At 34.9% G+C, this 16036-nt stretch overlaps 1 protein-coding gene across 1 annotated transcript in view; it reads right to left on the bottom strand.

Moving 5' to 3' along the window:
• The window catches only part of IFT74 (intraflagellar transport 74), a 38070-nt gene extending 22351 nt beyond the window's left edge, over positions 1 to 15719 (bottom strand). The window contains exons 1-8 of the mRNA XM_005425029.3: positions 15479 to 15719; positions 14886 to 15021; positions 14366 to 14414; positions 13509 to 13607; positions 13283 to 13343; positions 12805 to 12864; positions 11791 to 11852; positions 938 to 1130 (exon numbers count right to left, since the gene is read on the bottom strand). Of these exons, the coding sequence (XP_005425086.1) occupies positions 938 to 1130; positions 11791 to 11852; positions 12805 to 12864; positions 13283 to 13343; positions 13509 to 13607; positions 14366 to 14414; positions 14886 to 15021; positions 15479 to 15601 (783 nt within the window). The 5' untranslated portion in view covers positions 15602 to 15719. The remainder of the gene's footprint in view (positions 1 to 937; positions 1131 to 11790; positions 11853 to 12804; positions 12865 to 13282; positions 13344 to 13508; positions 13608 to 14365; positions 14415 to 14885; positions 15022 to 15478) is intronic.
• Between the last annotated feature and the right edge of the window lie 317 nt (positions 15720 to 16036).

Genomic DNA, 16036 nt, shown 5'->3' on the forward strand with positions numbered 1-16036 from the left:
ATTCAGATAAAAATTACTACTTAACTACTTTTTTGCTCTAAACCTTAGTATGTATCAAATGCTGTAAACTGTCCCATTGCTGCTCTTAAAAATTTGAAAGACAAGACCCTGTTCAGCTCCTTCACATAACTCAGATGTAATAAACACTTGCTTTCAGCATCCAACTTTTCCATTACTCTTATCATTGTTATTTGCAGCTGGGCTACTACCAAAAATGGTTTGCACTTTTTCTACTTTTTTTTTTTAAATCAGTACCCCCAGTAGAATTTATTATCTGTATTTCAGGAGTGTAGAGTCAAATTTTAAAATCTGAATCATAACTGATTCTTCATAGTCCAGAAAGAGACAGGTAAGCCCTGACTACTGATTCAGCTCATTCTAAGACAGATAGAAAACATGGAACTCATCTCTGTACAGACCATACAGAGGAACTTTTGCTTGAACTGGATCTCCCAGAGAGCCTAGAAGTGTTACTCCTGTTGTTAACATAATGATTAGTGAAGTAACAAACATTTTATACAGCCCAGTTTTTTTTTTCAGATACATTCAGACATGCAACAGCAACAACAACAACAATAATAATAATAGTAATAGAAAAAGCTAGTCAGATTCACTTTTTTACACAAGAAGAAAACTTTCTAGTCAAGTGAACTACAAAAATTGCTGGGGTTATTTTTCCTTTTTCCTTGCTTTTTACACATGATGAAACATCTAAGTATTGCAGTGGCTTTTAAAAACTGCATGTCAAACCCTAAATTCAAACAGAAAATTGTGAACATTATTTCTTCCTAAAGTATGAAATATAAGAAGGCAAAGCACTTGGTCTTAGCCAATTGCTTTATTTCCAGGTACTTCTACAATTGATTAAGACACCAGCAAGATTTTTTATTGTATTACTTTGTTGTCAAGTTCTTCAGTATTTAAATTTTATCTAAACCCCAAAAAGCCAGCTTAAGAAGTATTTTAGGTAAGCATAATGGAACAAGCTAACCTGGGAGAGTTTCTCATTAGCAGCTTTTATCTCCAGATATTTAGCCTGATTTTCCTGAGACATGTCTTTCATTATGTCATCTGCCACAACCTTTTCACGCTCGATATCTTCTTCTACAGCTTGAATTAACTTTTCTGTGCTGTAAAAATATAATGTTTTTGTAACTTTCACTGGTAAATGCATATTGTAAACATTCATTTCAAACTCCAGTATTCCTTCAGCTTCACGGAAGCGCTCAGTGTAACAGAAAAAGCCTAGATGCCATAAAAGGGTGTTACCAACTTGTATCTAATCTTCTTGGAACTGAATTAGCAAAACAAACACTCACAAAATGTGGAGAAGATGAAGAATTCTCTGCCTTTATAATACCCACATGGTATTTTCCAACACTCCCACACTGTCTATCTGCCTTGGTCTCAACACTCACAAAAGTATGGTACTATCTCTCAATCAGTGAATTTCTGGAGTAACAACAAGCAGTTTGAAGTAAGGAAGTAGATATGCAATTTGTGAATGCACCTAAAGAAAATATAATACAGATATCAGGATCTGACAGCACCAGATGATGATGATGATGATGAACAGATTACTCTGTGCAAAGAATTGTTAATTACTTTAGAATGGAGAGTGGTTTCAGAGGTCTGAGCAGTGTAGTTTTTTAGCTATGCAATAACTAAGAAATTAGGTATTTTTACATTCTTGAATCAGGACTTTATTCTTGTTAGAAAATTGATAGTTTGCAAATACAAAAACTTTACCATTCCAGCTATAGTGAGCAACAAGCAACTGTCTTAGCAGATTTAAAGAACACATAAAGAACTGTTCTCACTATTTTAGGTAAGTCTAGTAATTTCTATGAAATTCCTGAAAGCTAGAGAATCAACTTGAGAACATACTAAAAGGAAATTAAAACTGAGACTCTGAAGAGTATACCTTAATTCCCGTCATTGTTCATGAAAGATTGCTAAAATGGTTTGCTTGTTTCCAGAGTGATTTCTCCTGTTAAAAATTACAAAATCAGCCAAATATCTTCCTGCAGGACTTTTTTTCATCTGTTTTTCAAACACTTTTCCTGAGTTGCAAGATGACAAGTTGCAAATTGTGTAAATGACACCACTGGATCAAAGACTGCAGACAAAAATGACCTCAAGTTTAAGAGATGATGCAAAATAGTGGAACTGAACAATGATAATTTCAGGGCAAGGAAATAATGAAAATATTGTAGAAGCAGGGTAGAGCTGACATTGGAATGGACTTCTGAAGGTTGTCTGGTCCAACCTGTGCACTACTTGAAGCATTGTCACCTAGAGCAGGGTGTCTTTTTTAGGTTTTCAGTATCTTGAAGGATGGATATACCACAATGTGTTTGGGCAATGCTTTGATGTTTGTTCACTCTTACAAACAGAAGTGTTTTTCCTGATATTTAAAGGGACTTTGCTGTTCTTCATTTCCAGTCATTGTCCTGCCCTTAGGCATCACTGAGATCAGCTCCATCTTCTCAACCCCTGTTCATCAGGTATTTACTTCAATAAAATATCCACTAAGCCTTCTCTTCTGGAGATTAAACAATGCCAGTTCTCTCAGCCTTACCCCACAGTACTCATCACTTACAAGGAATTCTCAAAAGAGTTTCAAAAATGTAACCACTTCCAACTAGCTTCCAAGAAAGATCCATAATATCTAAGAAACTGAGAATATTATGTAGCAATTCTGACAGATTAGCAGGCCATGCAGCAAAAATGCTTTGGACCTGATGATGATGAAACAAATCAAAATCATGATCTCACACTTAGCTTGGCAAATTTGGAGTGCACTGGGACTGTACAAGAAATACTGGATAGTTGTAACGTGTCATTAAATTTAATACCCTCTTGAGACTAAAACTAAATTATACAGACCCAGTCCAAATATGAGTCCCTCACTGCATGAACAACAGTTTATAAATGGTTAATTATGTTACATGTGTTAATGGAAGAGAGCTTTTTTTAAGGTACATGAGTAGTTTGATCCAAGACCTTTTGGAAGGCATGGAGCTCGGAGATTAGGGAGCTTTCATGTTACTTGTTTATTGAGTGCGCCTCATGCCTCAGTCTGGACCTAGTAAAGCTGTTGCAAGGTCTCAGCAGTGATAGTTTCTCTCAAATCAAGCCCAACTGAGGACATGGAAGAAAGAAAATTGAGAAAGTGCAGTAAAAAATTCAATAAAATGCTAAGGGTGCTGATTTTCAGAAGAAATCTCCACTCTAGATGTAATTCTCCTGGAGACATTCTAACATGGCTTAGAGGGAGCTTGTATTTAAATACAAACACAGTGCCTTTCCTGGAGATCACTGGAACCTTCAAAAGAGTGAGAATACAGTTTTCTACATGTATAGCAATACCACTCTTGAGGGCAGTGATGTCTCCAAGCTCTATAGGATTTCTCTCATCTTTGCCAGAGATTCTAAGTGTGCAAAACAGGACAAGGAAAGAAACATGCTTTTCCAGCCCCCTCTATTTAAAGTGTGTGGACACATTACAGTGTAGCCTCTTTACATGAGGCAATTCTCCTTTTCTTACATGATATATACTCCTGGCTAAATACTTCAAGATGGTCCAGCATGTCCTTGAGACTAGAAATGTCTGACTTACAGTGATGCATCTTCGCTGGCAGAAACCTTGTGAGGGGAGGCTGCGACTTAGTGATTTTTCAAGAGGCAATAAAAAATCAGCAATGGCTGTCACAGAAACACAATTCATTACCAGAAATAATTTTAACACTATGCATGAAGTTGTATCAGGGATGAGGCTTGGAAAAATTGTAGAATGTTTTGAGATATTATGCAAAACAAAAGCACCAGTAACAACAAAGACATAGTGAAATAAAACAATTTATAATGCCACATATTGGAGAGGAATGGAGATAGAAAGGAGATGAACTGCTCTGTAGTTTGGTGATATGTATTAGACAGAATGAGCACTAATGCAAGTAAAAATGCATAGGACACAGCACTTGTATATCAATATAATCCCTTTTTTTCAGCCTGTACATAGAAATTCACTCTAGAGAAAGTATGATTTGTTTTTATAACTTCCTGAAATACAGCCCTAATTACAGACATCCTTATAGGGCACGTAATTCTCTGTAAATAACGACCTTTATCTGTGACCCTGCAGCTCCTCTGACAATGATATTTCCAAAACACAAGCATTAAAATGGAGTTAACTAGCTACTAGGAAGCTTTAGTTTGGTATGCACATATCCTGGCATTTTCTTCATTTGATGAATGATCAAATTAAAAATGCAAGTCTTCTTCTGTCTCCATCATTTCTTTAATTGATTATAACTCAACTTGCTTGTAAATCACCTGTGGCATTTAAACTCACTGCTTCCTCTACGATCTGGAACTTGACACTTCAGCATACTACAGTTAAGACTTTCCTATTGGCTGCTGATCCAATTAAATCCAAGATGATTATAAGAAGTTGCTCAACTTAGTCAATCTTTTGCTAAGGATTTTCTAGGTTTATTATTTTTTTTACACTGCCTGGTTATTCATCAGGTACAAAGGTTGAAGAAAAACAAAGTGCTGTTTCACCATATTATTTCTTGTCACCACACTGAAAAATCTACACACGTGTACATATGATACGTCTCAGAAGCAACCAAAAGGTAAGATACTTGGCAAGTCTAATTCAAAATGCAGGCAAAGATTTATTACTGTAACTTTGTTGCTAGACAGGAAGCAAACACATCTCAAGGTACATTAAAATTTCAGGAATTAGTATGAACCTTGGACATGCTGAGTTGTTAAGTAAATCCTACTCCATTAAAAAGCTGGGGAACAGACTCTGAAAACCAGACCAATTCTATAAACACAATCACCTCCCCAGAAAGCTAATTACATTATTTTTAAATCATATAGTTTTCAAAGTTCTCAGATGAAAATTTTTAAGAAGTCTCTTGTAATTACAAGGAAATATCAAAATGCTACCAATGTATTGCCAGTGTATTGTCAGGCTAAGCCTCTTTTCAAAGCAGTTAGTTTAAGCAGCAGCTCATAAAAACTAGTTCTAGTAAAATGCTAAACTGCAACTAAAATTACAGATTCTTTCCTGTTCTTTTACTCATTATACAGCTTCACACACAAAAAATGCAGGCAGTCACATTTGTAAGAAATACCTACCTTTTCAGCAGAAACTTAAGTAAGAACTAGGAGCTATGTTTTGGACTTAGACATATGTACAACTTAGATTTTTCAACTTGATTGTTATTAACGTCCAGATTAACATTAAAAACAATACTTAATATATTTTCCCATTCTATTTCAGACAGCTCTTGTCTTCTAATCTGCAAACTACAATAAAATTATTAATCTGTATTTATAAATTGCCAGGTTAAGATCTGCTCTGTTTCTGAACTTATAGGAAGCAGTATCTTCAAAGTTCAAATACGCTGCAAGATCCAGATGTTAAAATGGCCATTTTGGGAGTTCTCAAAGTGCATCATGTCTTCCATTAACAATACACAAACTGACTAAAAAAACATGCAGGCCACCAGTACCACCACTGACAAGTGCAAAACTTAATACAGAATATAATTCCACAGGGGCTGCTGCTGCTAGCACCCCTTGTCCCTGCCAGGGATAATGGCTAAATGGCAAAAGGTTTATGAACTCCCTCTGTATTCAGTTTAAGTTTCTGACAGAAGTAGAAATACACAATGGATCAGAGCATTTTAAGTGGCAATTATCTTCCTCTTCTTTCCAAGAACTTATGAAATTTCCAGGCTGATTCAATTTAGGTGAATGAGGTCAATCCTCTGGCATGCAAATATATAGAAGTTATCAAACAGACCTAATCAGTTTGTTCTATGACCTCATTTATTTCAGTATGATCAGCAAAGACCTTCCAGCATTCATTTTAAGGACTGGTGGAGGTTTTGTAAATCTGACAGGCTGCCTATATTTAGCACTGTTTGTAATTAAACTTCCTCGTGTAATTTCCCCCACTCTTTTCTATTAAATTCAGTGAATGTTCTGTACAGCTCACTTTAAACAACTATCTTACATTTTACCTTTTGGGTTTCTATTACTTTGCAAGATAGAAATCTGGCAAGGAGATACTAATATTAACTTGACATCCTATCTTTTCAGATGCTTAAGAAAAACTGGAAAAATTAAAGGTTCATTACCTTTTACATAACATTTTCATTCAACTATAATGAATGACACAAACAGGGACTAACTTAACATCTCAGAGATATGGTGTAACATTTCTGCTCAAAATTAATAGATATTACAAATAGTGTCTGATTCAAAGGCAATGACTGAGAGACCCTTTCTTTGAGAGATGTTAATGTCACAGTAAATACCATTTGTAGGACCTTTCCTAACTTTCAAAAAATAAGGCTTGAATCTGTACAAGAATTCCATCAATAGAGATTGAACTTAGAGATTGAGATTACTTAGTTCCAAAGACCAGAGCAACAACTATACCTTCATGACAGAAAAGTGCCAGTTTATGTCATGTTATAGTTTATATTATGGACAAGAAAGAGACGAAAAGATTTATCTTCTAAGTAAATATTAAAAAAAATGCTTAGTAACTTACATAAGAATGTAAAAGAGATCTGACTGGAGAAACCAACAATTGTCTAGTAGAGCATTCTGCCTCTGTCAGAGCAACAAGAGAAATTGCATGGGGAGAGCATGCAAGCTTCAATACTTTCTGCAGTTTACGCCAATCATAGTCTTCCAGTACACATAACTGCTTTAACAGGGATAATAATGAGTACAGCCCTGCCAATTTGTTTTATTCATTTATGATACTTTTCTCTATTAACTTGTCTAATCAATCCCTTTTCTAGTTGCTGATACAGTCTGCACACTGGATTTTAGGTTTGGCTCAATTAAGTGAAAGCTGAATTCATTACTTCTGATAACCCCAATTTTTTCAATTAATTTTAATGACAAAGTATTTATGTAGAACAAAATTTATTAAACTATCATTGAAATAACTGTATCTATTAATTTGTTAAACAACCACTACAGAAGACACCGGTAAAATTCTGGTCTTGATATGCAAAAGTGTTGTTTTTTACTAGGCTCCAAACATGAAATTCCATTGGCTTGTGATCTGGGTTGGAACACTGTTTTTGAATTCAGTCACTGCTGACTGCAACATTACATCCCAAACTGTAAGTTTTACATTGATCTGAACTACCCTTACTTTTGAAAGATACACTTGAAGCAGAAGGCATTTTAAAAACTGCTTCATAAACATAAAAGTCCCGAAGAAAGAAATACAAAAATATAAGTAAGAAGTGGTTTTCTGAGTAATGGACAATTAGCTGATGGTAGTCATTGTAAGTGGGTAAATAACACTGAAGCATATTTGAAATTATTTTGTATTTCAAATTCTCCCAAACAACAGGAATGCCTCTTTACATATCTAAACAAATATACTCTTTTCAGAAAACAAAAATATTTCAAAGTATTGAGAGCAAAGACTCAAATCAGAAAAGACTCTAGCTACGCTAAACTTTGACACAGAAAAGCAAAATGAAGTTAAGTGCTATAGCATACATATATATAACAAAAGTTTAGTTGAAGATCTGCTCTAAAGATGTTATTTTAAATTAAGAATAAACATAGATTTAAAAAAAAAAATACATTTTAGAAACTATATTTTAATTAATTTGCAGTCTTGAATAAATCTCCTCTATGACACCTTTCCAGATTATGTAGGAAAGGAATTCTTTTTATATCCAACAAATAATACATTCCAAATATTAATTCCAAAATGGCACGACAAACTGGTTACATTTTGGATGACCATCACATAAAGACCCATGTATCTAAGCACAGAGCTCAGCATTAAGTCCTCCGGAACATCAGGTCTCTAGACACTAGGAGGATTCATTCCACTCTCTCACCAGACCATAAGTCGATTAAGAAAAATGTAAATAAAACTTAATGAAGAGCAATGTAACTTTTCTTTTAAAGCGATAGCATTAAAAATAGAAGATAGTTCTCTCTTGCCTTTAAGACTCCTCACTGAGACATCATCTTTAGCAGACTTTTCTATGGTATTTAATTGTTGTCATTCTCCTTTTTCAACAGGTTGCTTGTGAGGAGTCGGCAAAGAACCTCTCTAATATCTCCCTCAACCTTTTTCAAAATGTTACCAAATTAAGCCTCAAAAGCAACAAAATCACTTTAGAAGATCATGACAAGGAGATTCTTGGGCGTTTTATTAACCTCACTGAACTTTATCTGAATGATAACAACATTACTGTACTGAACAATAACAGCTTCTACAATCTGAAAAATCTCATAACTCTGGATATTAGTAACAACTGTATTAGCACAGTTCATAAAGCAGCATTTGCAGGATTAAATCAACTCTCAGTGTTGAATCTATCCTATAACATGATTGTTCAACTGGATTCAGATACATTTACTTCTCTAGAAAGTCTGAGAGTTTTAAATCTACAGTATAATTTTCTGAAATATTTTCATATAAAATCATCCTTTAAACTGATTAAAATTGTTTTAGCTGGAAACCCATGGATCTGCTCCTGTGATCTCCTTGACTTACAGATATGGCTAATTACCTCCAATGTGACATTGGGTAAGTTTTGGTAAGAGCAGCATTTAATATTTTTTTACATCAAATAACTTTAGTGTGCATTTTTTTCTCATGTGGATAAAATCAACCATAAATTTACCCATATTTTGCAGTAATACAATAGCTATCCATGAGATTTTTTTAGAGTGCCAAAAAATTACCAGCATCTCATAGCCTTTTCACTGCTCACATTCACAGAAAATGAAAGCAACACTACATGTACACTCCCAAACATGGAAAAAATCTCCATCAAGATCGCAGCTATTCAACCAGCTGACTGCATAACTGAAAATACTCCTTTAGAAAACACTGTAACTTCCACTCCTGCTGTTAATCTTAGAAGTAATGCCTTAACAGCTCTGACTCCAAACAACATCACTGGAAACAATGGAACGCGTGCAGGTAATACACAGATATTTCATTTTACTGCTTATGAGCTGTTTGATTTGCTGTTCAATGACTTTATAGTGTTTTGCATCCCTAGTACACTTTGACTCTTCCATAAAAGCCAGTGCTACAGAGCAGGCATATTTCCATGTCCTGGTAAACAGTCACAGACATTGCAGCGAATATTAAGGCCTATTGAGTAAGTGTTCAAAACAGATAAACCCCACAACTCTCAAATCATACTAAAAAATGATGATGAAATTTCAAAGCCCTAAAATTCAGATAATTGTCTAGATCTCTGCCTAACAGAACTAGGGAAGAAGCTTTTAAAAAAAATTGCTTTTTCCAAATTAACTGCTTTCTAGATGTAGTTGTCTTCCTAAAACATGATAGCAGGAACTTACAGATTTTACTCCTGTCCTAACTGTGCTCAGTATAAAGGATGTGAATGTGCCTGTTACACATTCTCTGGAAATTTCACTGATAGTCTCCTCACCTTTCAATGTTAATTTTACATGTCAGTTAACCCTTCCATCTTGAAATGCTTTACTTTTTTCTTCTGGCTAAAGCAAGAAAATTATCTACAGATATATACACAAATTATAAGCTTACCACTGTGACACATTTATTTAGCTGTACCACCTGATAATTTATTTATAGGGTAGTGGCCAGCACACAAAAGCAACTTCTAGATAAAAACTACTGGCAACTACAGTTTACTGAAATTTTTATTATTAAAGAAGCACAGCTGAAAGGATATGCCAAACAAAAGGCATGATATTTTAGGGTTCAGACATTATCATCATATAAAAAGTAAAGCCTGGGAAATAGAATTTGAAGCCAATTACTGATTATTTTTTTCCAAAGGTTAATCCTGGAATTTAACTTTTGGAAAAAATATTTATATGTATTTATTATCTTTTACATGCCCTCAGAGCTTTGTCTTTAAAATAGACTTTGAAACAATTATTTTTTATAAATATGCAAGGTAGATTTATACTGCTGGGAAACATGCTATGCACATACATTATTAGTCTCTGTTACTGACTCCCCAACACCACAGCAACAACAAAGCTCTGGAGACACTCATTCCCCTATCAATGTTTACTTGGTGAATTTTCAATTAAACTATGAAAAAAATCATACTTGAGCTCTTGCTAGTATTCCTCATGAAGATTACTCTTCTTTTCCTGTTTTTTTTAAAGAGCTACCGCTTGTTGGTAAAAGTTGGACCTTCCTAGCAGGTGTCCTAGGGTTTGTCCTAGGCACTACACTCCTGATTTTCACTGCTGTAAAATGCCCGGCATGGTATCACTATTTGATCAGCTATCGTCACCGTCGTCTGGAAGAAAATGACTCAGAGATGTTTGAACAGGAGTTCTCAGCTGACATGAGTCCTTCTCCTTCAATATTGGGCACAAGCAGTGAAGAACCCATTGTAGTATTTGAGAAAGTTCATGCATGTAGAGATGAAGAAGATGGATTTATTGAGGATAAATACATAGATATTTATGTAAATGAGGAGCGTTAATGTCTTAAACAACGGATGTTGAACTGACATATCAAAAATGTAGTACATTGTACTTCAATTTTATGCTTTATTACATACAATACAGAATGAAGTTATCCAGTCTATCTCCTTTCATCTTGCCAAATTCTTAACAAGATTTTGCTGCATCAATCAGGAAGTTAAAAAAATGGGGTCATATGCATGCATTATTGGCACAACAAATACTTAAAAACTTGCAAAAAATACTTATAATCTACTTTTTATAAAAACGTATTTGACTACTTATATTGGGGGGCTTACTACATATTCTTTACCACGAACAAAGTAGCAGGTGAAGTTGGCATAATTATTAATGCTGTCATTGTGAAGAGGTCTAGAAGAGAAAAATAATTTCTCTAAGATGCTGAAGCAGACCACAGACAGACTGGGGGCTGGCTCCAAATCAATGCTGTAACAGCTCTGAAGTCTATTAGGCAAAACTAACACAATCAGAGAATGGAGCATTTAGGTATTTTTTGACCCAAATTAGCAGAGCAAGAAAGACCAACTGTTATATTCCCAAAAATGTGTATGTACAGTGCAATGAAAAACTACCCTTACTGCACTGCTACTGAATCAAGTATTTTCTCTTCATATTTTCTTAACACTTAAAAATTCATTCAGGGTGGAACAGACAAAATTGTGACCTGTTGAAATCTACAGTATTAATACAATGTGATTATTAACTGGTAAATTTGTTGCTTTGGAGTCCTTATTGACACATAAAATCTCGTTGCTGAGATTGCTTTCACTGGCAACAAGCAGGATCATATCTTCTCCTGTACCTCTCTTGTGCCTAAATTAACCACCCCAAAAACTCACTCTCAGCCTACCACTACAAAAGCCATTTTCATGGCTTACAAATTCTTATTTCAAGCATCTCACCATTCTCATCTGTCCCTCTGCACAAACCTACATTACTAGCCAAGTAAAGGTCTAGTTCCCACTCCTGCTTACTTTCTTCACTCTGCTACTCCACAACAAAACTCCCAGAACTTGACAGCAGACCGCAAAAAGCAGGAGTCTCTACTGCCACCTAACTCTTCCTGGATGGCAGGGTAATTATCTTCAGAAGAGTTACTAGAGTTTAATGCTAGAAACTCCAACTACAACCTGGCACTAATGTATCATCTTGAAATTGTTCATATGCATTGCACTGCTATGGTAACATGCAACACCTCAATTTTCCCAAACTGAGTTATGAGAAGTTGAGTTATTCAAAAGTGAAAAACATCCATGTAAATGTACTTACGCTTGTCTTTCTGTGAAAATTTTATCTATATTCTGAGTGTCTCGGTCATTCTGAACCTTTAACTTAAAAAAAATAAAAAAATTAAATACAATCAAGTTTGTAATAAATAATGGAATCATATAGGTTGGAAAACACCTCTTAAGATCACCAAATCTAACCCTTAACTCAGCACTGACAAGTCCACCAATAAACCACAACAACATGTACACATCTTTTAAATACCTCCAGAGAAATTGATCCACCTCCTATTTCTGTGGGATCTATTCCTGAAACACTTCCTAATATACTGTTTAAAACTACACAGATGGGATGAAAAGCATTCTTCTCTTTACGACACAGACATTGTACATTAATTATTCAACCAAATGCAAGCAAAAAAAAAGTTATTTTGACCAAGAAATATTCAGGTCATCTTTCAAGTTACCAAAACAACCTTTACTGAAACTGGTTTCTTTTGTTTATGGACAAATTGATCATAAGAAATAAAATCCATATAATGCCATTTATGCCTTAACACTTAAAAGGCTGTATTAGAAATAAAACAAGGAAAGCAAAGGAAGAACAAAACTCTTTGATATTGTGGTGGCTATGTCAGAGACCTATTTCATATTTTTTACACTGGAGACATTTAGAAGGCTGAAGACAAAAGAGAACTCAATGTCCAGAAGACCAGGCAGCTTTACAAGGCAGTGCAGTCTGCTTAAATTTGCCTCCCTAAGACTAGTGTTTTGTGCTCCCAAAAAATAAAAAAGATAATTTAACACTCATAATTTGGGGTAACAACACCCTTCTCAGAAGTAAATCACAGAAAACTATCATGGGACAGTTAACACAAGACTCCAGGCAATTTTCTTACTGCTAACATGTTGCCAACATTATGAATAACCTAATTGGAAAAAAATGCCTAAGTTTTAAGTCAGCGCTACGCTTTTTTATATATGTCACACATTCAAAGCACCAAGAAAGTAACACATCCTTTCACTGTTAAAGCATAGCAAATATCCTAATTCTTACCATATTGTAATCACGGATCACTTCAGCCATATCTGTACTGGTGTTAAGTATATCCACAACCTGAAACAAGAAAGAATACCAACCTGTTACTGCTTTCCTTTTCTTAAAAAAAAAAATAGTCAGACAAAAGGTTCATGAAAACAGCAAATTTTGGTTATTGCAATTGGAAAACACATGATTTGGCAATCTGAATAGATTATATGTCGTTTTTAGAAATAATCATCATTATATGTAGCTGTTTGAAGCACTGAAATATTACACAGCACCAGTTTCTTAAATCCATATGCAGATGCTTCTCCTAATGTATAGTACACTTTTTGTTTTCCTGTTTCCATCTCTTTCCTTGCCAATAACTGAATAAAGGCAGTATTAACTAACAAATTTTCACACAGAAATGTCAAAAGATGATTCAGAATAAAGCAAAAGCAGCAAGAGAATAAATAGGAGCATTCAGTATCAAAATTCAACATCAGCATACCATGTTGTAGTCTGCTAGTTGCCCTTGAAAATCTTTGATTTCACCAGCTAAAGCCTCTGCCCTAAATATGAAACAAAAAAGTCAAACTTCAGATGGTAAGATTTGCACATGTAAAAATAAAATAATGAAAAAAACCTATTCAGTGATTCCTTGAAGCCTGCCCAATACTTGAAAACAGTCTTGTGACTTAGAAAGTTAGCACTGCGTTAGCTGCAATTTATCTCACCGTTTTTCATAGGACAAATAGACAGATTTCTCTTGCTTGTACATTTCTACTTCCTCCTGCAGCTTGTTAATTTCTGTTGTAAGTTCATTTATTTTACTTCTGAAAAAAATAAAGAAAAAAGAATCATTAACATTTGGATATCCAACTAAAGCACAGCTAAAACAGTAAACACATTTTACAATAGGAGGTTTGCATTTAGTATCTCTCACACTGCAATTTGTTTCAACCCAGCATTTCTAAGAAGAGGTAAGTGTAGAAAAAAACAAAATGGTTGTATCAGTTAAAGTCCTAAGTAGCTGCTGGGAAATCTTGGTATGAAATAAAATGTTTTAATTAGCTTTTTGTCTCTGCTGGTAAAACAGATGCAGAAATAAAAAACACACAGTCTAATTTCATACAATGTGAGTACCATCCATATTTAAAATGACATATTTTAGGACTAATTATTCAAAAGTGTAATATGAGCAACTGATAAAATCCTGCATGCAACAGTTTGCACAAGGTCTTGCCTTTGCCATTGCTAGCTGAATGTATAATCCAAGCAAATAATCTGAAATGTACAATAAAAAATTTTTGTTTTGTAATGTTACTTGTTACAAATGGAGCTATCAGACCTAATAAACATTGGAGCTGGAAGCTCAGAATCACTGACCCTCCCGTTACTAACACTGTGAGAGAGCATTTAACTTAGCAAGCCTAACAACAAAAGCTCAAGGGAATCTACTTCCTTCATTTTTACAGCAGCACTCCTACAAAAGTTCATTATACGTGAACACCACTTATTGCATGCTATTTTCAAGCTTCCACTCTGTGTCTGAAAGGGAACAGACCATTAAATGTGTGCTGTTAAGACATACCTCAGCACGCCAAGGTAGTACGTTTTATCCATTATCTGTCTCTGAGGACCTGATAAAAGAAAGTAATATGATAAATTAGGAAAACAATTTGCAAAATTTGCATTAAAAATGTGCAAATAATATATTTTGGTGCCCCTATATAGTTATTGTGTAATTGTAAAAAAGAAGACATTTTTGGACTGCTGTGAAGACAAGCATTACTAATACAAACCTACAAATAGTTACTACGTAATAGAGTATTTTAAGTATTCTCTAGTGATGGAGAAGACACAATAACCTTGTTTTATTATTTTGAATTATTTTTAAAGACAGCTCAGTTATAGAAAAATGCTTATCTTCTTTGGCTACCAAGACTAATGACAGAAAGAAGGATGCTTTAATTTTCGCTTTTTGTTCCTCTTTTTAATCACAGCTCTTCACTCTGTAATTTACACAATGATGAAAAGTTTTCCTTTAAAAACCTAAATATTTTTTCAAAATGTTTGCAGACATCTTGAGGGTTATTTTCAGTATAAAATACCTTTCACTGCAGTTTTTATTCCACTTAATCCCTGTTGCGTCACTGGACGGTCTGCAACTTTAATCTGAGATGATAAGACTCCTCCAGGAGTCAAAGAACCACCACGAGAACCAGGTCTTGCTGTACTAGGAGGCATCTATTAAAAAAACAAATGAAAAATGTACTATGTCTGAAATATTACTTTATTATCCTTAAGCAATTGCCAAAGCAGTTAAAAACTCCAGTTAGTCTGTACAGTCTTTCTGTAGGAATCTTTTAGCATTTACATCTCTTCAGGGAAGCAAAGTTTCAGATGAATATCTGCTGTAGAAGATAAGGGATTACTTTTGAGCAGCTGTTCATTGTTCCATCTATCTGCAACACTAATGCTATTTAGGTCTCCCAGGTGAATTCTGGATGCTGGATGTCCCTGATCCCCTCCAGACAAGGTTAGGAAAACTTTATACAAAACTGAAATGTGAAATTCTTCTCAAAAAAGAACTTCTCCTCACTCTGGTCTTGGCACTAAAAAAATAAGATTAGCAAAAACAAACAAACAAAAAAATCTAAATACATAAAAATTAATTATATATTTTTGATATTTTCTAACATACCGCTGTTCCTACTCTGCCTGCTGACGGAGTCCTTGATGAAGAGGCAGGCCTTGATGAAGAGGTCAGTCCTATTCCTGCTCTTGAAGCAGAACGAGCTGTGGGAGGTCTGTTACCGCTGGCCATATTCGTTTCCTTTTTAACTTCTCTCTGGTAAGAAAAGAAATCATCCTTTGACTTGCACAAGGTCCTTAAAACTATGAGAAACCGACTCTTTAAAGCATAACTCTTACTAGATTGTTATGGGGGCTGGTTTTGGTTTTTTTTAATAATCTGCAAAGTACTTCCTTACTGGATGGTACGAGACCATAAGCGGCAGGGCTCGGGAAAGACCACTTAACGTAAGCTGAGGCACCACTCTCTTTTCAGTGTTTAGTAAGTTCTCAGCTTATTCTTGTGGCATTTATTGTTTCAGTATCTGAATGCAAACCTTTAATGAAACAAACTGGAAGAGAGCAACTGGTGCAAATACTCATTCCGGTTATTTACAGAGGGTCTGTAAGCCACCACCCATCACTACAGCAATCCCAAACTGCGCTATCCCTGACAAACCCCGGCAAC

Source organism: Geospiza fortis, unplaced genomic scaffold (genome assembly GCF_000277835.1).
Source record: "Geospiza fortis unplaced genomic scaffold, GeoFor_1.0 scaffold240, whole genome shotgun sequence".
Taxonomy (NCBI): Eukaryota; Metazoa; Chordata; class Aves; order Passeriformes; family Thraupidae; genus Geospiza; species Geospiza fortis.